Genomic DNA, 22,899 nt, shown 5'->3' on the forward strand with positions numbered 1-22,899 from the left:
TAGCAAATACCATAATGCTATGAGATTATCCAGGAAGAGTAATAGTTTAAACGCACTCATAAAGCTTGTAATTGACACCCTATAACCAAACCTGGCAATTTAAACTTTTCAAATTCACAAATGGGAGACTCTTTCCACAGACAAGTTAACTAGAAACTATGAGGCATAATAAGATAAAAGGCCAAACTTGCCATTCATTTGAGTATAAAATCAAGTAGTAGATATGAAACTATGCCTAGAGAGAAAAAAGTAGTGGGATTTTGTTCTTCATTGATTTATGGTTTGAGGACCAAATATATAATATATACACACATAAGTGTGTATATGTGTGTGTGTGTGTGTGTATACATCTTAAGTGAAAATGTGCTTTATGGTTCTTAAAATTCTTATTTTGAATTTATTGCATTTTTATCTAGAAAACACAAGATCATGCTTGCATAGTTATTTGATACAGGTTTTTCAATGGTTATTAGGAAAAGAAATAATTATTAGCACTTTCACAGAATTTCAAAATGAAGGCAAGCAGAACAGTTTTAAAATGTGGGGAAACTGTGTAGGTGAGGTAATGGGAAGGAACAAACACAGGCAGAGACTGGGAAGTCAGTTTTCCCTGATTCCATGAAGATTCCCAGGGCTTGGTTCCTTCAAAATCCCTGAAGTGTGCTCCTCAGCTGTGACCAAAGCTTGGTAGGTGCCAGCTACATTAAAAAGTGGGCACACCCAGCCCCTCAGGGCCAGGCCTGGAAGGAGCATGCAGAAACAAGCCCATCTCTGAGAATGCTGAATCTACCTGCAAGGGAAGGTTGGAACACAGGAGTAAATATCTGCCTTGGACAACAAAGACGTGGATTTTCAGGAAGCTATCGGTCTCCTCTGGGGGTTAAATATGTTGAATTATATTCTAAATGTTCTTTATGAAACGCAATAGCAATAGATCAGTTGCTTTCCCAAACAACTTTTAACATTTTGTCTTTTTTCAAATTTTGAATAGTAGTACTTCCCATTGTCATCTAATAATTTATTTCACAATAATTACAATTTGAATTAATTTTTTAAAATAAAATACAGTGTGCCAGAATAGTCTCCATGTTGTAAACTCACATCGGGAGAACCACAGTGGCTGACTGGGATTGCAAATTCATGAATGTTCAAAAAAATAAAAATAACAATTTCAATATACAATTTCATATGATAAATATGTACGTTAGATTCAGTGAAGATAGAAAATAGGATATGTGACCAAAAGAGTCTAGAAACTCAAGAAGTAAATAAGGCATTTCCAAAAGCCTTTGAGGAGGATGACGAAAAACAGTATAGAGTATACCAGGAGTCTCCAGCTGGGCAGGATTTAGGGGCATGTGCACCCAGACTTTGCACAAAGAGAAAGTCTTGGCACTGGATGATAAAAAAAGAGAAGACTTTCACCTTGATTCTAAGTGATTTTACCTAAATTCACACTATGCAGCCAATAAAAAAAAATATACATTTATCATGAGTCATATTGAAAAACATCTCATCTGCCATTTAAGGACACTCTTGTATATAAAGTGTCAAGATCACAGATATCTTTTAATAACATTTAATTTGCTAAATTGTTCATATATTCATATTCATATGCAGTTGTGTGTGTGTGTGTGTGTGTGTCCTATAGTGACCATGTGGTACTGCATACCCAGTAAGAACCTTATAATTGTTTTTTAAAAAAGAACCTTATAATTATCCCTGTGAAAAGTAACAGGATTTAGTGTGATTTTTATGTGTACATCAACCATTTAAATTAACTACATGCATGAGAATTCTTGTAATTTTATTGAATATGATTTGTGTGGTCACCAGCCATGCAGATGATCTGCTCCCACTAATAGATTATATGCTGGGGTAAAACGTGGCTTTCTGTGGCTATGCCAGCAGCTGCAGTTTCACATGTACTTATTACTAGTTACAGTATCACCTGTTTTTTTTTTTAATTATCAAAAGAAGTTCATGCCATTGACTCATTTGTTCCCATGTTTATTATTCCCATTGAAAACTGTTAGACCTAATCCTCCCTGATTGAAAACATTTGAACCTAGAAAGAACAGTATTTCTTAAGACATTTGTAACTATTCATCATGGATATTAAAATTACAATCATGCTGCATTGTGTGAGCTGTGGTTTAAAAAAAAAAGTCTCTACACATATGCTGATCAGGTGACCAATGCTATCCAGGTTTGAAGATGCTGAATGTCCTAATATCTGGTATTTGAAATTTTGACAAGTATTGCATTCATTCTTGAATATTGAGAATACATTTTTCGCTCATAGAGAGTAAATTTAAAATGGGGTCTTTTGTAGCAGCCCCCGTCCTGTTTGGAGTGATATAGCAGATGCTGAATGTTCACATATCAAACAAAATGCCAGGCTCCTGTAGAAAAGAGGTGTCAAAAAGTTTCTTTGTACCTTTAACGCATGTGATTATGTAGTACAAAATGCAGAGTTTGTAAAAATTTCTTGAATATACAGGCAAAAAAATGAATAATTCAAAACAACCCTTAAGTTCTACATTCTATTGTCCCTTTATACCACAGGCAGAAGATAGCAGTGCACTCCCAATAGAGCTGAACTTGCACAAGTTCCACCTCGGAAAATGCCAGATGGTCTATGGTCTACTTTTGAGAGCTGTCACATATGTAAAGATTGGAGAAAAGAAAGACAGCTGAATGAGAACAGTGCATCATTAAAGCAGGAGTGAGGGTCCCCAGGCGTTGCCTGTGTTTTAAGAAGCATTGTGTCACCCCCATATTAGCATGCTTCTTTAGAGCTATCCGTGATTTGTACACAATAAGAAGAAATCTTTTTGAAACCAAATAGTTGCGGTTTAATCAGGCAGGCGGTTTCGTTCTTCATTTGAAAATAAAATCATGTTTCCTGTTTAGTTTTAATTGCAACTTGACCATAAGATTAAAATCATACCCTTGAGAAATGATCAATGAAGCTACATTTCCTGTCTATTGAGATGACTAAGATAAAGCTTATCCAGTTTTGATTTGATGTACTGCACACATACAGCAAAATCATTCAACTAAAAAATGTTTTAGTGTTTTAAACAAAACTGAAGTGCAGAGGCAATATTTGGTTGCTTAACTGTAATTCAAAAACCTCAGAAAAATAATTGGTGACAGTGAAATAAAATATAAAAGTGCTATCATTTAACTGCCCCAGAAATAGATATGGTTTGAAGACTGAAATGTAGATAAATCGTTAAGGATGTATTAAACTAAAACTCCAGCTGTAACTCATAAGTTGTAGATTCAGTTCTGTTAGTAGAAAGAAAAAAAAAAAGGTCAAATCTATCATTGTTTAGAATTTGGAGACAGGACACACTCCTCTTTTGCCACTTGAATTTTTTATTTAATGAGACTGTTTAACTATTACATTACATTACTATTACAATTCTTGGGTTACCTTGGACTGGAGTATGAGAAGTCATTTTTGACTGATTGATGAGGAGTTGCCCTGCATTGGTCAATGACATTTCAACTTAACCAAGCTCTCAGATTGCTTGAATTATTAGTTTTAGAGAGGAAGTTGCTCAAACATTCCATTTATTTGGAGAGATTGCTAGAAAGTGCTCTGTAAAGAACACTAAATTTGGCATCTTTTGAAATGCATATGAATAACTAGCTGTGGGTTCAATGGCAGTCATTAGGATGTCATTCTGGTTGGTCTCTAAATCAAATGATTGCATGTTCCTAAGAAACCAATCTCCTGTATAAGATACTGGGTTGTAGATATTTGTCTTGAGGTCATAAGGAGCTGTTGGGTAATTCTGGTCAACACAAATTGTCATGATTCACTCAATTGTTCAATGATGCAGTGCCCAAAGAATTAAATTCATTAGCCTTCTCAGTATCATGCTATTAAAATAGTCTCTCTTTCCACTTTAAACTAAAAAAAAGTGTTTCTTTTCATACATAGACATGTGGATGGTCTTATTTATATGTCATAGACATGTGTATGTCTGTGCATGCATCTACATGCCTGGGAGTCTGCTGTTCCACTGGTTTTTGTCTATGTATGGCCAAATGGCACAGTGCTAGAGCTATTGGAATTTGATGGTGCAATTTCACATCTAATTAAAGTTCTACCAACCCTCAATTTTCTTCCCTAAAATTTCTTTGGTAGTATGTGTTCCTCTTCCTTATTTTGGGATCCGCTTCTATGTATCATTTAAAAAAAAAAAAAAGCCCAAAAGAAATGTTAGTGGGAACTACACTAACTAAAATATGAAAGAATTACCAAACTAATAGAATGAACATGCTTATGCCCACAATTTGGACACCTCCATGCTTTTCAATAATGTTTTGTCATTTTGTTGATCCCTGTAACCGTGTCTACCCATTCCTGTTGCTTTGATTCTGTATCTTTATTAGTGTTTTCAAGGGGTGGGTTTGGGATTTTGTTTTTCTCCCTATGATGAAAAGCTAATTCTTCTCTTGTCTGCTTGTGAATTGGTTACCACTGGCATTGCATATTGGAATACTATTTATTTTGTACAGTTTATTCTAAAGACATTTTTCTGAATTCTTAACCTTTCAGAGCTTAGATTATTCATTCATTTGTAAGTGTGCAGCATTCCACAAGTTTGTGTTTCTCCTTTCTAAAACTCTGACGTTCTTTTCCTCACTCACGTCTTCTGTTAGGACTTCTGGTGTAGCGTTGACTAGGAGGAATGAAGGTGGCTCCTTTGCTTGGTCCAGACTCAGATGTTAGTTCTCCTGAAGTCCTTACATTTGCTTTCGGCAGCTGTACTGTACCAGATGGAACCTTTTTTTTTTTCTTTAAAATGAAGTTAAAGGAATAAGCACAGAAGAGACTTCCATCCAGATTTAGAATTGCTTGGAAGAAAACTATGTTTGGTTATTTTCCAGCTTTGAATGTCTGAATTCATTGTTCCCTTCACTCCAAAATGTAATTGGTGAGTTTAGTACTGAGATCATGGTATTGTGTGTGTAGTGCTCAGGAGACCAACCAGCAAGAGCAGCCTTCACTGAACCAGTCTTGAATTACCTTTTCTTTAAACAGACCTTTTAATTTAAGTATTATTTTAAATTAACAAAAAAAATCCTCTAATTTTTTTGTCTTTGTATAGTGATGTTTTGAACCTACTTTTATTTTACTTTCTAGACCCTCCCTCCTTCCCTCCATTTCTTCCTCCCTTCCTTCCTTCTAGAACATTCCTCTTCTTCCTTTTTCACCTTTTCCTTCTTCCTTTCTTCTATAACTCTCCGTCTCTTCAGTTTTATTATCATGGGTTAGACCTCTAGTCTCTATTTTTGAATTTGTTTCAAAATTGAATTTCATTATTGTAAAATAATAGCTTCTCATGCTTAACTAGATGAACTTCTTTTTTGTTTGTTTTGTTTTGTTTTTTAACTCAGCCCAACCTCAGCGCCTGCCTCGGCTGCAGACATCAACACAGGAGCCCAGCAAGGAGGAAACAGGCAAGATAAAGAATGGGGGCCACAAGAGTCTGAGCAATGGGAATGGAATTCCTCATGGAGCTAAACAAGCACCCACAGATAATCACAAAATTTCAGCTCCTGTTTCTCAGAAAATGCATAGAAAACTTCAGTCCAGCTTATCTGTAAACAATGATATCCATAAGAAGAGTAAAGTACACGCTGTCTTTTCCCAAAAGACTGCTTCCTCACCAGAAGGTAAGTGTGAGATAGATGTGCATTTTTTTTAACCTCATGTAAAATTATTCAGTAGTAGTAAATTGATCCAGAAAACATGAGTAACATTCTCGCCTTTCCATCAGACAATCATAAATTTTGGTAAAATCCACTTAACTTCCTCCAATAAAAGTCCAAGATAAGAAAGGAAGATCTGGCAGCCAGCATTCTGCTTTTAGATTACCATCCTAGAGTGACTAGTCATTACTTTAAATATAACAGGTGCGCTTTTAAAAAAAAAAATGCCACAGTTAAAAATATGAATATAACATTTTGGGGCATATCAGAGTGCCTGTATTCTTTCCCTCCTTGGTGCAATGTGTTATGCTGTGCAGTCGAGATAAGATTACCTGCTTGCATTTTTGTCTTGCAAATTCATTCTTAATATGCAAAGCTGAAATAGGAAAAAGATCATGTAATTTCCCTGGTCTTGCTGGAGAATGGACCAGGCGAGGGGTGTCTCCTCTGTGAGCCATCTTCGAGCTCCCTTGCTGCCTTCACTAGCACACTAGCCCCGCCCAGCCCTTTTGCTCCTCTCTGATACACTTGCCAAGGCTCTCTGACCTCTGGGCAGCTAGTTATTATTTCTTTTTCAGTGCTACCTCATCTACACCTTGCCGAGTTAAAGTCGGGTTAGAGACTATGAATCCAGAGCAGTTTTTCTTTATTACAAAATAAACCCAACGTGATGACAACCTGCAGAGTCTCCTTATGTGGTTCGTTGTGCCATATTAAAGGAAACAAAAACCCAATCTGTGTAGTTCATGTTGTAAATTCCTCCCAGCCTGTGCATGGCCTTCGTTCTTCCTCCTTTTCCCATCTGCAATTCTTTATCTCAAATCCTGAACCTGCTGTATATATTTGGTTCTAATAAAACTATAATGCATATATATGTATATAGTCGCAATCTGTGTATATTCTTTTACCTTTTTGCTTTAACTGCCCTGAAACCTTCAGGAAGATTCTGTGGAATGCCTCTGTAAAGTTGGTCATGCGTACTCACAGTGATAAATTGAGCTGTAAATAGGGAATTGTATTGAGAGTTACCAGTAATGAGTAGGAGAAAGGATATTACATTTTGGCTACAGGTGTCTTAAACTCAACTGAGGCAAAGTGTTAGGTTGATCAAATGATATGATAATAAATGGTCTGCATAGTTCCAGGTCAGTGACACTACTTTCCAAACTAATTAGATTGAAAAGGACATGATTGACATTTGAAAATGAGTTTGACATGTAAGCTGCATGGTCATCTCTGAAGTGTAGGTAGGCTGTTAACTAAACTGGCTCTCCAAGGAGTTGGGAAGGCAATGCAATTTTCTTTAGAGGATCTTCTGTTCGAGGTGATTGGCTGAAATAATTGAATGCAACTGAAATCTACTTGTTTTATACACATGAATTTACTTATTATGTTCTTCAGCTTTTGTTTTCCATTTGATATTTACTTACTTTAATATTAAAAAGTGGTAACACTGGCATATCAGCCTAACTTGAAATAGCTTGTGGAGGTTTTCAAATAGTTCTTGCTTTTAATTGTGTTTGAATGTATTTTCAATGTAAGATTGCAGCTTTGGAAGAAGTAACATGGAGGAGAAAAGGAAGCAGTGTGTACATGAAACATATTGCCTCTCTCCTGTCTTTTTCTCCTCCGTTTCTTTATTTTGTCTTCATCTTCTCTGCCCCCCAAACTCTACTTAGGACTGACCACAAATATTTGGATACAGGGAGTCCCCTGTAGGCTACAGTTATCACAAAATAGCCCTTAAGATCAACTTGGGTGCATGAAGAGTATGAAACACAAAGAAAAGCATCAAAGCACGTCGCAGAGTCCTGTGCATATCTTCACTTTTAGCTTCTAGAATTAAGGCAGTTGCATACTTTACAATCTTTATTCGGAATCTAGATTAAAATTTCATTGTCCTATTTTGTACATTCTCAAAGTTACATATCTCCATGAAATTCGCTCTTGTTTAAGGTTGTTCCTTTAATGTTTGCCTCAGGATTACAGAATGTGCCTCCTCCTTTGACCTCCAAGAACTTTAAAAAGGCAAATCGCATATAGTAGTCAAGCTGTGGATATGGGACATCTGTTTTGGAAGTTCAGTTTTACCTTGAACCTGTTGACTGTGGTGGCTTCTCTGAACTCCTCTGTACCTGTTTCCTCATTTACATTTTGATAATTGCATGCAATTCACAGAACAGTAGTGTGGCTGGACAAAATAGGAGCCGCCATGAACAAAGCAGGTGGACAGTTTCTGGTACATAGGAGGCACTCGTTACCTAGACGAGACGACACAGCCCAAAGAGTCTGATGAAGTGGCTTCCATTGGCAGTCAGCCCTGTCTCAGCATTCCACACACCCAGCCCTGCTGAAGTCCAGTCCTCCCCTGAGAACAGACAACACCTCCCAACTCTGAAAGTATTTCCCGTATTTGGTCAGTGGAGGCCCTTCATCTTCATGATGAGTCACCATGAATTAACTAAAGATTAGTTTTGTCAGTTGAGCCAGAAAGATGTCTCTCAAGTTGTCAATATTATTTATCTTCAAGGTTCAATATAAAAATCACATCCAAAAAGGGAGCACATGGACATGGATAGCTTTTGTGAAGGCTTCAGATAATATTATCTTGTACTTTGTTCTTAGTTTGCTGCATGTAAAGTAATCATACATGATGAAGGCTTAAGAAAATAAGAAACAGAAACAAAAGATTGCACACCTGTAATGTACACAAGCATCACAAATCTGATGTCAAATGCATCCACAAAGCCAATTTTGGACAAGCCAGGGCTACATGGTAATAAGGCCTTGTCTGCCAAAATAAAAAAAAACAAATATCTCCAAACAAAGAAGCAGAAGCAGTTTTTTAAAGTCTGTCCATTAAAACATTCCATTGCAATTGCTTAAAAAAACAAATTCCATCCATGTTTATTCACACAACACACCAAATCAGTTCAAGACCCACTGGTCCAGCATGTAATATAGGCCTTCTGCAGCCAGGGGCAATTCTAGCAGAGAAAAACCATTTCCACTGTGGCCCTATTCCTCTGGGAATACCTTAGTTTTCTCCACATTTCACGAAGAAAGGACTGTCCTGAGTGTGAGGTAACTTAGCTATAAAAAAGGAATCCAAATCTTAAAGGCAAATCTTCTTTTAAAATGATCTAATCAAGGGGCAGGAGAGGTGGTTCGATAGTTAAGAGCATTGAGTGTTTTCAACAGTGCCCTGTAGCCTTACAGTTAAGTATGCATACATGATGTGTTGATTTATGTCATACCATGATGTCCCACTCTTCCTTGAGACTAACACAGCTCATATATTCTTCTAAAATGTTCATTTTTGCAGCACAGGGAAAAATACTTATGTGGGAAGATAGCACATTTTACTTAAAGGTTATTAAATTAGTAGATTTCTTCCTGTTTTGTATAATTAAATATTTTCATACATACTTAAATTTTCTGATTGCATCACCTAGGTGGAGAGTTTTAAGACTAAATGTGTAAGATTCTTGACCTTTGAAATAATTATAGTATAATTTAGTATCATCTAATATTCAAATTGCCAAGGGTTTTCATTAGTTTTGAAGACACTTTTCTTAACATAGGGATGGTAAATGCTAATATGTCTTAGGTGTGCCAGTTATAGCTATATTTTTTTTATAAAAATTAGGTTTCAACAAAAATATTGTTAAAGAGGTTTTTCTTTTCTTTTCAGGGATGTTTGCTAATTTATTTGTATTCCATACTTGATACTATAGAGTCAGTATTTGTAAGAGGAACACATTGAATTTCAGCATCTCATTGAACGTGGCTTCTTGGAAAGACAGTGTTAAAGTATTGGATATACAGCAGTAACTGGGTGAATCTGAATTTTAATCATACAGATGTGGTGTGGCCCAATGTTTAGAACACAGGTTATGGAGCTCCTCTACCTGGATTTGCTCATCAGCTCTACCCTTGATTTGACTGTGATATGTCTGTCTGGGGGTGAGTTATTAGCCTGTTTGTGTTGCAGTATCTTTTCTAAAAAATGCATATGTTATTTTTGTTTGTTTGTTTTGTTTTTTCTCTTTCATTTTAACATTTCTTTATCTTATTTTACTTAATTACCATTTTTTTCATTTATTTTACATACTGACCACAGTTATCCCTCCTTCTTCTCCTGTTCCCTCCTCCCAACTCAGACTCCCATCTAACTCTCTTCCAGTTCACTCCTCCCCAGTCTCCATTCAGGAGCAGGCCTCCCATGGGCTTGAACAAAGAAAGCATGGCACATCAAGCGAGGTAGGACAGAGCTCATCCCCTGCATCAAGACTGGGCTAGGTAATCTAGCATGGGGAACAGGTCCCCAAAGCCAGCTAAGCCCCAGCGACATGTCTTGATCTCACTGCTAGGAGCTTTCCGAACAGAAAAAGCTACACAACTGTCACACACATGCAGAGGGCCTAGGTTGGTCCCAGGCAGGCTTCTTAACTGTTGGTCCAGAGTCCATGTGCTCCCATGGAACTCAGGCCTGCTGTCTCTGTGGGGTTTTCCATCATGACCTTGACCTTCCTTGCTGGTACAATCCCTCCTCTCTTTCTTTAGGCAGACTTCCAGAGCTCGGCCTAGTGCTTGGCTGTGGATCTCTGCATCTGCTTCCATCAGTTACTGAGTAAAGGCTCTTTGCTGACAGTTACGGTAGTCATCGATCCAATTACATTAGATGGCCAATGCAGGCATCTACTAGGAGTCTTAGCTGGGGTCATCCTTGTGGATTCCTGGGAGTTTCCCTAGGAATCTGGTTTCTGCCTATCCCTGAAATGCCCCCCAACCCATTATCACACCTCTTTTTTCACTCTCCCCCTCCATCCCACCCCAAAACCACCTCTGGTGCCCAGCCTGCCCAGCCTGCCCAGCCTGCTTCCCCACACCCCATACTCCCCTCCTGTCCCCAATTTACCCAGGAGAGGTCTTCTGTTTCCCCTTCCCAGGGAAATCCATGCATCCTCTTTGAGCCCTCTTTGTTATCTAGCCTTACTGGGGCTGTGGATTGTAGGTTGGTTATCCTGTATTTTACTCCTTATATCCACTTATGAGTGAGTACATACCATGTTTGCCTTTATGGCTCTGGGTTACCTCACTCAGAATGATTTTTTCTGGTTCCATCCATTTGCCTGCAAATTTCATGAGATCTTTTTTTTTTTTTTTTTTTTTTTTTTTTTTTTTTTAACAGCTGAGTAATACTGTGTAAATGTACCAGATTTTCCTTATCCATTCTCCTGTTGAGGGGCATCTAGGTTGTTTTCCAGTTTCTTAATTTTACAAATAATACTGCTATGAACAATGTTGAGCAAGTGTCCTTGTGGTATGATTGAGCATTCTTTCAGTATATGCCCAAGATTGGTATAGTTGGGTCTTGAGGTAGATTGATTCCCATTTTTCTGAGAAACCACCATATTGATTTCCAAAGTGGCTGTACAAGTTTGCACTTCCACCAACAGTGAAGGAGTGTTGCCTTTACATCCTCTCCAGCGTAAGCTGTCGTCAGTATTTTTGATCTTAATCATTCTGACAGGTGTAAGATGGTATCTCAGAGTCATTTTGATTTGCATTTCTCTGATGACTAAGGATGTTGAACAATTCTTTAAGTGTATTTTGGCCATTCAGGATTCTTCTGTTGGGAATTCTTTGTTTAGGTATGTACCGAAAATTCGTATATTATACATACCTACGTCATAGGATTGTTATAAGTACTTAATAAACCTTAGCTGCTTTGTTGTCATCATTACTTAGGTGTATGGGGGTGGGAGGCAGGAAGATATGCTTCCTGGCAAGGGTGCTAGATAGGGACTAGAAAGATAAGGTAGAGTTGAGTTAGAGAGTTGACAGTAGACTGTCTGTTGATGTGATAAAATACCCTGACAAAATGCAATATAGGGGGGAAAGGCTTTAGTTTAGCTCACAATTTCAACGAGAGTCCATCATAGCAAGGACGTCAAGGCAACCAGAACTTTAAAAAAGTCACATCACATCAACAGTCAGTGCCAAAGAGAAATGAATGTAAGCATGCAGGCACACATGCTCACTGCTCAGTCTGCTTTCTCTACAACTGTATGATTTAGAATGCAAACCCAGGGTATGTGGTTGCCATGATTACATCTACTAATGTATTCAAGACTATCTCCAACAAATGTTCCTACTGGCCAATCTGATCTAAACATTTCCTCATTAAGACTCTCTTCTCAGGTGATTTTGTACTGTGTCAAGCTAAGAATTAAAACTATCCATTAATAGAAGGATCTAAAGGTGCAAGAAGTTTATGAATTGACATTGTGGTCATGTTGCCTCAACAATTTGATCTTGTGGATGTAGCAGAGATGTTGCTGAAGTGAATAGGAAAGGGTCATTGCACTGGCAGCCAAGATGTCTGTTCTGAAGATGTAACCCCATGCTGTATGACTTGCTGAAAGGCATCATTGTGTAGGCTACATTGTTTCATGTTGTATTTTCATTCCATCATTTAGAACTCCCTTGGTTATACTTGTATAGGCCTGGAGCACACACTGCAGTATGTGCGGTGGTCTTCACTTTGATTCTCTTACAGCCCTCCTGTGCTTTAGTGATGACCCATTACTGTAAGTCAAATAATAAGTGGTTTGAGACTTGTGGAATTTCAGAAGCTAACATGTTCCAGTGGAGGTGTCTGGACCGGTGGGTGGATTGAAGCCCAATCTCTGTGGTTTTGGCTTCTTCTGCCCTTCTTTATACTGTTCTCTGAGATTCTGACTCTAGGATCTTGTTTTTGCTTCTTTTTAGGCTTCTTCTCTTCCTTCTTTTTTGTGCATTTCTCTGGACATTCATATTGTGACAGGTTTTCATAATATACTAGAATGTTGGACATCCTCTTGCTGATAGCAAGTCCTCCAGGAAACTGCTGCCAACCTCATCAGTTATTATTATTATTATTATAGTCCATATAGTTTTACACAACTTACACCTTCCAAAGTTTTAAAACCTGGAGGAAAGTGTCCAAATTTAGGTTAAGTTACTCATTCTGAGTTTTGTAACACTTTAAAATCTTTGCTTTTCCCCATACAAAAGGCATTACCTATAATTGTAGAAGTAGCAGACCAGTATTTTAGTGTGGATGGATAATAATAAAGGTTTTATGGTATCAGCACAGTGCTATAGTCAGAGTGTCCAGAGAAAGAACCGTTGTGACTTGGAAAAGATACGTCATGGCATCCTCAAAGTACTTGATTTGCCTGGATGATGTTTTGTTGGTTGTGTTCTGTTTTCTAGTGCATGTCAGAGCAACACTCAGGGTGAAGGGTTTAGGATTGTGTTTTCCAGTGCAGTATTTGCTGGCTTTGGAGAATAGGAGTTCAACCAGTTTCACTGCTCATTCAGTACACTAAGTGGAACAAGTTCTCTCTCTCTCTCTCTCTCTCTCTCTCTCTCTCTCTCTCTCTCTCTCTCTCTCTCTCTCTGTGTGTGTGTGTGTGTGTATAAGGCAAGTCATTATTTTTTTATTTACTTGAAATATTTAAATGTTTAAGAAATTATAACATTTATCAGAAACTTTACAAGAAGTATTACTGTACAGCCAAAATAAATATCTAAATAACTTTATTTAGAGTTTAGGAAAAATGGAAAAGATTATACAATGTTCTGTAACTTCAAAGCACACCACACACACACACACACACACACACACCAACACAAAGATATTGAAAATAAGCCAGGCAACAGTGGTGCACACCTTTAATCCCGGCACTCGGGAGTCAGAGACAGGTGGATCTCTGTGAGTTCCAGGCCAGCCTAGGCTACAGAGTGAGTTCCAGGAATGGTGTCAAAGCTACACAGAGAAACTTTGTCTCAAAAAAAAAAAAAAAACAAAAAGAAAAAAAAAGATATTGAAAATATGCCTCAATTCTCAGAGTTCCCCCACCCATCCTTTGTTATAATAATCAACATCTTTGCAGGCTATCTGGAATAGTGTTAAAAGCTGCCAGCTGTGCATGAACGCCATCATTGGAATTTCTGGCTTTTGGTTTTGTAGTCAATTTCTCTCAGGCAACTGATCTAACCATTGAAATTAGCTCAGCATCCACTCAGGAGATGGGTGGGGAGGAAATCAAACAATGGAGATACAGATAGATCAGCCAGGAAGCTTTAGGGGGTGGGGTATTTGGGAGTGGAGAGCATTCAGAGCCAAGTGAAATGGAAAGAGCTGAGGAAACCTATGGCCTCATTTGCACACCACACTTTTTAGTGTAATTTTTAGTACAATGTAAAAATGCTAGTTTTTTGCTTTTTGCTTTCTTTTGTTTTGAGACAAATTTCTACTCTACAAGCATAGTAGGCAAGTATAGGGGAAGATTTGTTCTCAGACCCAAGTTGTGCCATGTGTGGACAATAGAAGCCCTGAAGGTCATCGCATGGGTTCTAGATAGATGGACAGGTCTTGGTCCAGGGGTAATTCTAAGTAGAAAAGCAACAGAAGTAACATGCTCATTCCAAGCAGGACTGCCATTACTTTCCTAGTTCCAATCATTGGGGAAATGACTAGAAATTACAAAGTCAAGAGGAATAGCTGAATGTAGTTGGCAGCTGATTGTGGCTGGTCTTATATCTGGTCAATCTGAAATAATTCAAGTGGAAAGTTCCAAAGCACATTTGGAAACATACTCATGAGGCTTGAGAGAAAGTTTAGAATGCTTATCATTATATTTGTTCTCACAGAGCAGTTATTTGAAACTGTGAAAAGTCTGTTCTTAAGTAGAGATTTCCAAGTGAAGGTCAGGAGCCTGAGATTAGAATATGTTAGATCCCTGGAGGCTGGCCATTTTGGTGCACAGGAGTGCTGGAGCCGTGGAGACAAACACACAGCAATGTTTTCTCTAGAAACAAAAATCAGATGGAAAGCAAGTCTGAGTAATGCCATACTGACAGGGCAACCTGGAAGAATTCAGAGTCAGAGAATTGGAGGACCACTTGGTTGGGAGGAAATAAGAAAGGTGAGAAGACAGATGAACTAGATAGCCTATTATCCAAAGTACAAGGAACAAAGGCTCTAAGAACATGAAGGGGACCATACCCAATTATACCAAGTTTTGTTGGCAGGTGAAGTAAGATTAGCTCTGAAATAATCCTATTGGGTTTAATAGCTTGTATATTATTTGATGGTCATCTAAGAACCATTTTCATGTAGCAGCCAGAATGTTGTGGATCAATGGTATGAGGAAACACATCAGTAGAATCCTTGTTAAAAAAATAAAATAAAATAAAATAAAAAAACAAAAAACAAAGTCCTGGCCTGAAGTATAGAACCAGGGACTGGTTTTCTCAGGTTTGTATTCTTTTGTATTGTTTACCATTCAAGATGGTAAATATTTGAGTATGTTCACATTTGAATAGAAAAGATCCATGGGAGAGAAAAAGATTGAAGATACAAGAAGGTAATTAGCATGCCTTTTTCACAAGCCAGCACATAGTTTCCTTGGAGTTTAGATCTTAAGTTTAGTACACTAGACTAAATGAATGTACAAACAGTATCAAAGCAAGAGAATTAAGCAACTATAGAAGCATTTGATGAGTCACTGACCTCAGGAGCTCTGCTCTGTATGTGATGTATGCTTGGTTAATCTTAGAAGACTCTGAGTAACTTCTATGGAATGACATGGTATGAAGCTTTGCTGATTAAAACATCCCTCTTCTCAAGGCCCCATTCTGATTCTATTGTAAGAGTACCAATCCCATTTGAATGGAAGGAATTAAGAGAGTCATGATCCTGAATCTCATGTTTCTGATTTTTGTGTCTTGGTCCACAACTTCCTGGGACTTGATAGCTTCTTATAACTGATGTTCACAAGGCCCTGAGTAGAATTTAATCAGTTTTTACACAAAGAATAGCAATAAAACAAGACATAAAGTGGTGAACAAATGTTTGCAGCATTAGGACATGTGTTTAGGAAAGATGAGTCAGGAAACCACTGGCAATTCAGACAAATATAAGACAAAATGTTGATGGTAACATATGTAAAGATGCTATATGACACTATGCCTGGGGAGATGTGAACAAATGTTAACTCACACCAGATTACAAATCAATGGCAAACCAAAGTATGCATACCACCAAAGTCCAACTTAGCGAACCAGTACGTTTCATTGAGGTTACTTATAGGTATATGTGTGAAGGGTTACTTATAGGAGCAGAAATACTTCAAAAGCAGCTGTGTCACCAAAGCCCATCCCAGCAACGGTGACAGCTCACAAAGATGGAAGCTTAGAGAAAATGTCATAATGCACAAACAGCTCAACAGGTCAGAATGTCCTTTCTCGGCAGCTCAGTTGGGTCTTTGCCTTTTCCACTTGGCTCGGCTTCTTCCAGGCGGCTCAGCTTGTCTTGAGAGTGTTCTCAGCAATCCCTACAGCTTATATAGGTTTGGGAAGGAGGGCCCTAGTGAATCTGGTCGGTTTTAGAGACTTCCTGCAGCTATTGAGTTCTGTATTTCCTGAGTTTTAGAATCTTCCTTGAAGTGTGGGTGTTTTACTTTTGGAGAAACAGTTATACAATAAAAGCAAGGTGTGCTTTAGTATGGTCTACTCTTCATTAAATTAGTATCATAGCAGAGACTTGAAACAATTGATTTTTTTTTTGTTTGTTTGTTTTTGGTTTTTTGAGACAGGGTTTCTCTGTGTAGTTTTGCACCTTTCCTGGAACTCACTTTGGAGACCAGGCTGGCCTCGAACTCACAGAGATCTGCCTGGCTCTGCCTCCCAAGTGCTGGGATTAAATGCATGGGCCACCACCGCCTGGTCGAAACAATTGATATTTAAACTGTAATTGTGAACTGTGAATAATTTTGATTGTGTCTCACACAGTAACTGACCATGTTCGGTTTAATGGATTAATTTGAGAATCTGATAAAATTTATTCTTTTTCTTCTAAGATTTAAAGACAGATAATAAAATCTTGTTAGCTCTGTGGTATTCTTGGGCTAAATAAAGAGATTAGATATATGCAGATATCTTATTTAAAAATCGAATGTTTCTAAGAACTGAACTGATGATGGGACTTAATGAACCATGGTGGCAGGTTTTAATTTTGAGACAGAATCCCTGCTGCAGGTATTGAGCAAACTGTGCTGACATGATCTGATTTAGTGATTTTAAACATTACCTTATTTGCTGAGAGTAGGTTACCAGTACAGAACAGCCAAAGAAAGGCTCTTTGTAAGAGCTCTTGCCTTGATTCAGAGGTTAAGTGGTGGGTTAGCATCAGTGTGGCATTGCTGGAGGCCATGAAATGTTGTTACTATGGATATGCACTCATTGTGAAATACACTTTGGTAAAGAACATGCTTTCAGCACAAGAGATGGAAGGATTAAGGATGACTCCCAGCATTTTGGCCAGAGGAAGAATGGAGTTGCCACTAACTAATATGTGACACTAGAGATAGAAGAAACTTGGTCCTTGGGTTAAAGGCAAGTTTGATTTTGTTGGATATGATGTGCTGTAGTTTATATGACTGTTGGTTTGCAATGTGTGGAAGGATGGGGAGCTGGAGCCTGCAGTATGAGATATTTTCTATGGGACACTGGAGTGTGGTATATATATAATGGCTGAGTCATCATAGTCCAGGACAAGGGGAACAGGAAATAAAGTCTAAGTGTGGGTTTTGCTATGATTCATTGGGAATAGAGTGTGTCCAAGGAACCGACATCCTTTGGACACTTTCCATATAATTCTAATACGGATTCAGGGTTAAGAACTATGGCCAAGAAAGTGCAGAAATGTCTCAAGAATGGAGCCCTGAGCCACTACTTCATTGTGTAGAAGACAACAAATGGAAAAACTGGGGAAACATACAGGTTGATAGATGTTCATCAAAAAGGAATAGAGAGCCATCTGGGAAACCAAATGAAGAAAGCATTTTAAAATAGAATGAGTGTTTACATGTCACATGCAACTAAAAGTTCAATAAGATAAATGAGATTTACTCATGGAGATCTTTGACGGGCAGTTGTTATCAGTTGCTCTTCTTATTGCTAAGACAAAATACACGATGAAAGCAATTAAGGAAGTGTTTATTTTGGCTCACAGTTCAAGGGTGTAGCGTCTATGATGATGCATAACGATGAGGCTGAGTGAGTGAGAGGCGAGGAAATTCATGACACAGTACTGTGTTGCATTCTTGTGTGTGTGTGTGTGTGTGTGTGTGTGTGTGTGTGTGTGTGTGTGCTAATACCTATCAGATTTTGGATCATTGCAATAGAATAGTTATTTTTTTTAGGACAGAAATATGATGACAGGAATCTGTGGTAGTGGGCACATTGCATCTTCAATCTGCAAGCGAAGGGATTCATGCCTGTGTTCAGCTAGGCTTCTCCTTGTATTCAGCCCACTGTCTCCATTCACTGTCAGTCTTTTGTCTTCAGTCAAACCTTTCTGGAAACATCCTTCTAGGCACAATCAGTAGTGTGTTTTCTTAATTATTGTAAATGCACTCAAGTTTTCATTTTGGACTACAGTTGTAGAAATCATGAATACTGCTTATTTTAATTACTCCAGAATTACAGTAGCTGATTGCTATCAGATTTCCTAGTATATGTACAAAGAAACACATATTTATTTTACCTTAACTTTTAATAGTATAAGTGATTTGACATCATTGATTGTCTCTAAAATTCTGTGTATTTTAATTCACATATTTAAAATTTTACCCATGGCACATTAAAAACAAAAAGCAAACCAAGAAACAATATAGAGATACTTGCTCTTGCTCCCTTAATGGCCTAACCATTCCTTGTAATGAAATAATTTGTTTTATAACATGCATGTATTGTAAATTTGTATGAACTTTATTTTTTCACACTGCAGGAAAAAAAAAAAAGACTTTTCAAATAGCTTTTGAGAGGATTCCCAGTAAATTGAAGTGTTACTAAAGGACATATGCAGATGGTTACCTTAAAAATATCTATAGTAGTGGGCCTTTAATCCCAGCACATGCCTTTATTCCCAGCACTCGGGAAGCAGAGGCAGATGAATCTCTGAGGCCAGCCTGGTCAACACAGCAAGTTCCAGGACAGCCTGAGCCACACCACAGAAAAACCATGTAAACACACACACGCACACACAAAAAAACCAAAAACCAAAAAACAAAAAAACAAACAAAACAAAACAAAGCAAAACTCTACAGTTCTAAGTGTTATTTTAATGCTTATTCCAAGCCATATTTTTACTAACACATACTCAGCAATGACATATTATAGCAGAATGGAGAAACTGAGTATGAGACTTTTATATGACATACTTTGAGTTATTGTTATTTAAATCTCTAGATAAGTACAAGAGAAAACAGAAGAAAAACTTCTAGTCAACCACAACCTGGCGACACATTTATTTTGGGCCTTTTAGGCAAATCTTCACATATGATTTCCAACTGAAGTGTAGTGAGTGTGGCCTCAGGTCCCTGCAGAGCACGGGAGAGTTGGTATTGGTGTCCTTTCCTCTCCTAGAGTTCACTGAAGGGACATAGAGAAGGTGATCAGCAGCAGCCGATCAAGTGGGCATGGGAGGCAATCGGAGGCGCGAGGTAGAATAATTAGAAAACGGTGTGCTTGGGGGAGTTAATCCTGCTCCACATTTGGAAGGAGAAGAAAAAGAGACAAGTAAATAGTAGTTGCTGCTTAGAAGACTGAAAACTCAAGGGTTTGGGGAAATATGAAGATAATTGAAAGAAAAGAATAAAATGGATTAATACACAGTTTTCCAGAGACATATTAAGCCTGCCTAAGTTTCTTTTGTGACTTCTCTGGGGAAATCAATCTAGAGCAAGTGGACCTCCTGGGGAATAATATCCCCATAGCATAGCATCATTTAAACTTGACACAAGAAGTTGAAGTTTATTTTTTTTTCTAATAATTATGCTCAGTGAGTGATGCGGAAATTGCATTTTGGAGTGACAAAAGAGTGGTTATTTTAGAAAGAACATGTCACTGTCTGAGGTAGATAACCCCCGTGGGCAGGTGTTTGTGAATCGTCAAGAGTTGTTCCACTGACACTACAAGCCATCTTCACTGTAGGCCACTCAGGTGACTGGCATAGAGTCACCGGTACTTACCAAAGGTCAGCCTGTGTGCCAGACTGGAGGGAAAGTCCCCAATCTGTTTCTTTAATCAAGTGCTTTTAGAAATACATCTGAGGGCAGGAGGAATGGTTCAGTGATTAAGAACACTTCCTAGCTGGGCGGTGGTGGCACACACCTTTAATCCCAACACTCGGGAAGCAGATGCAGGCAGATCTTTCTGAGTTTGAGGCCAGCCTGGTCTACAAAGCCAGTTCCAGGACAGCCAGGACTGTTACACTTATAAATTCTGTCTCAAACAAAACAAAGAAACAAAAAAAAGGACACTCTTACACTCCTTGTTCTTGCAGAGGACAGGAATTCAAATGCCATTACTCATGTAGGGTAGTATTCAACCATCTGTAACTCCAGCTCAAGGGTATCTGACACCTTCCGGTTTCCAAGGGCATCCTTGCATACCTGCATGCACTAGTACAAAGACACACATATACACTTAAATAAAAATAAAAATAAGAACTAAATCCTAAACATATAAATCTGAAGCTTGGCTCTTGAAGCACAATTATCTATGAAAATAAAAATCTATCACCTATTTGTCCAGCATCTAGCATCATTATCTGGGTATCTAATATCATCCATCATCCATATACCTGTCATCCTGTCTGTCTGTCATCATCATTTCTGTCATCTCTCACCTACCTATCAATCATACACTGACCTGGCCACCTACCTACCTAACACTGTTCTCCTACATGCTTTGTGTTCCTTGTTCACATTGTCTGTCTTGTGAAATTCCAATCTTACGTGTGACCCTGACAGACATTACCTGGTATACCTACTTTCTGAACCAGAAATCCATATTGTGCTTTCAACTTCTGACTATTCCAGGAAGTAACACTACTGAAGAAATCTTGACGACCTTAAAATTCGTCTCATTGTACTCATGTGGTCTTCAGTCTGAACAGGATTCTTAGAGTCTCTTGGCAGAGGGTGTGTGCCCCAAACTCATCTAACACATCATTTTTCAGTACTTGTTCTTTGGAGTCCAGTGTTCCTAACAGTGAACTAGGAAGACAAACAGACCTGTCTGCTCCCATTTCGCACAGTGGCTATCTCATTCTGTCACTTTTTAAGGACAGAAAAGGCCACCAGCTTTTCCTCAAGGTCTCTCTACTCCCATCCCCTTCAGGCTCACCTAAACCTCAGTCTCAGCTTATTACCTCTACTTCAAAGGAGGAGTTGCCTGGCTTCCTGTGGCAGTTTACTTCTTGTCAGTACAGGGTTTTCTGTACACGTCTTTGCCTAGAAGTGTGTGTGTGTGTGTGTCTGTGTGTGTGTGTGTGTGTGTGTGTGTGTGTGTGTGTGTCTCTGTGTGTGTGTGTGCATTTGAGCATGTGTGTTGTGTGTTATATGTGTGTGCATCCATGTGAGCATGGGTGTGTTTATGATCTTTTCTGGGCTACTCATTCTTGTGCATTTCTGGTTCTCTAGGTAGATAGATTTCTTACCTTTGTGGCCTCTTTGTCCCTTTTCAGTCACTCCCTAGCTCTCAGCTATTCACCTACATTCCTACCGTATCCCTGGAATTTCTCCAGCCAGAGTACCTGACATACCTCTTCAAACATTTTTTTTTTCTTCCTCTTCCTTTCATGGTTCCTCCCTTCCCCAGGTTTTCATTCTTTGTTAACTCCTATTGTGTGAGTTTTCCTGGGGAGACTTAAACAAATGTCTGTTCATTGCAGATAGGGCACCATGACAGATCAAAGGCATGATTCCATTCAAGTTGCCTTGGTGAACAGTGAGTTTCGTTGGGGCTGCTTACGGGACCACCAGGGAGGATTATGGGCAGCTTATAGGTGGCTACATCTAGGAAGAGCCCTCTCCCAAATATTAACTGTTTGTGGCCCTGCCAGAGCTGTCTCATTCAGCTCCTTTCAGCAAGGGAATGTTAGTGGGCTTAGTCTTGTGAGGGTTTCACATGGGTAATCATGGCTGCTCGGATTTTAAGTCGTGAACAGCCATGCCAACATGAGTGGACAGCATTTCACAGCCACTCCCCATCTCTGCTAGCTCAGCTCTTCCTCTGCTCTCCTCTCCAACTCTTTTGCTGTCTTCCATCTCTTCTCTTGTCACCCTGTACTTTTTCCTGGGAAACTGTGCAAAGCCATTCCCTGTAAAATCATAGCACCTTCCACACTCTAAAGATCTTTCAGCTCCCCGGGCTCAAGATCAGGCATCATCTCCTCTTGAATGTTCCCATTTGAGTATCTTCAGACTTAACGTGTCTCATGTCTATGACATGTCATACTGCAAATCAATTTTATACCAAATCTAGATTTCTTCCTTGGTGAATGGCTCCAGAGGCCAGAAAATGACATATGACTATTCTCTTTTCATTGTTTCCTCAACCAGTGTCACGGCAAGTTCTATCATTCTAATGCCTTATATCTCTTAAAAGTCAACTGTTGGACCCCACTGATCCTATGATTGTGACAGTGTGTCCTCTGTGAGTTCTTGCTTCTGACATAGAAAATTGAAGGGTTTCTTCCTGATTAACCCAGCTCCAACCAAATTGAGCCATCATGTTATTTGCAAACAGCATACCCTTGTTGTATTCCTTTGAATAACTTTCCCACTAGATGGAACCTTTCCTTATTTTTGTCTCAACTAGCATGCTCTTCTTCAAAGCACAGCTCATGCATCCCTCCGATTTCCCCCGTCAACCCCATACTCACTGCTCTCATCCTTCACAGCTCTGTCTTACAAATCTGAATTGACAGTGAATCTCCTACTCATTTCTCTTTTAAGGATAATCATAACAACTATCTTATACAATTTTGTGTTTAATGAAGATGCATTTGTAAACCCCTTCTAGCAGTGCCTGGAAAATATGAAGCATGGTGTGTCGGCAGCGTGGCCTCCTGCTTTGTCAGTACATCCATAGCGCGATGGCTCTATCTGGACTTAAAGTTGTCATTCTACATTGCCACTATGCCCTCTTTAACATGGAGTTGCTGAGGTGTGTCTGTGTACTTAGAGCGGTGTCTGTCTCATAATCCAGGGCTCAGTAGGTTTTTGTTGAATTTGACCATGAAGGCCTTGTTTCTGG

The 22,899-nt window shown here is 38.7% G+C and overlaps 1 protein-coding gene across 1 annotated transcript in view; it reads left to right on the plus strand.

The window, feature by feature from the left end:
- Mdfic (MyoD family inhibitor domain containing) overlaps window positions 1-22,899 on the plus strand; it is a gene marked incomplete at its 5' end in the record, with an annotated part of 83,285 nt that overhangs the window by 46,770 nt on the left and 13,616 nt on the right. The window contains one exon of the mRNA XM_059256461.1: window positions 5,422-5,700. Within this exon, the coding sequence (XP_059112444.1) occupies window positions 5,422-5,700 (279 nt within the window). The remainder of the gene's footprint in view (window positions 1-5,421; window positions 5,701-22,899) is intronic.

The sequence above is a fragment of the Peromyscus eremicus genome, chromosome 3, assembly GCF_949786415.1.
Source record: "Peromyscus eremicus chromosome 3, PerEre_H2_v1, whole genome shotgun sequence".
In the NCBI taxonomy this organism is placed as follows: Eukaryota; Metazoa; Chordata; class Mammalia; order Rodentia; family Cricetidae; genus Peromyscus; species Peromyscus eremicus.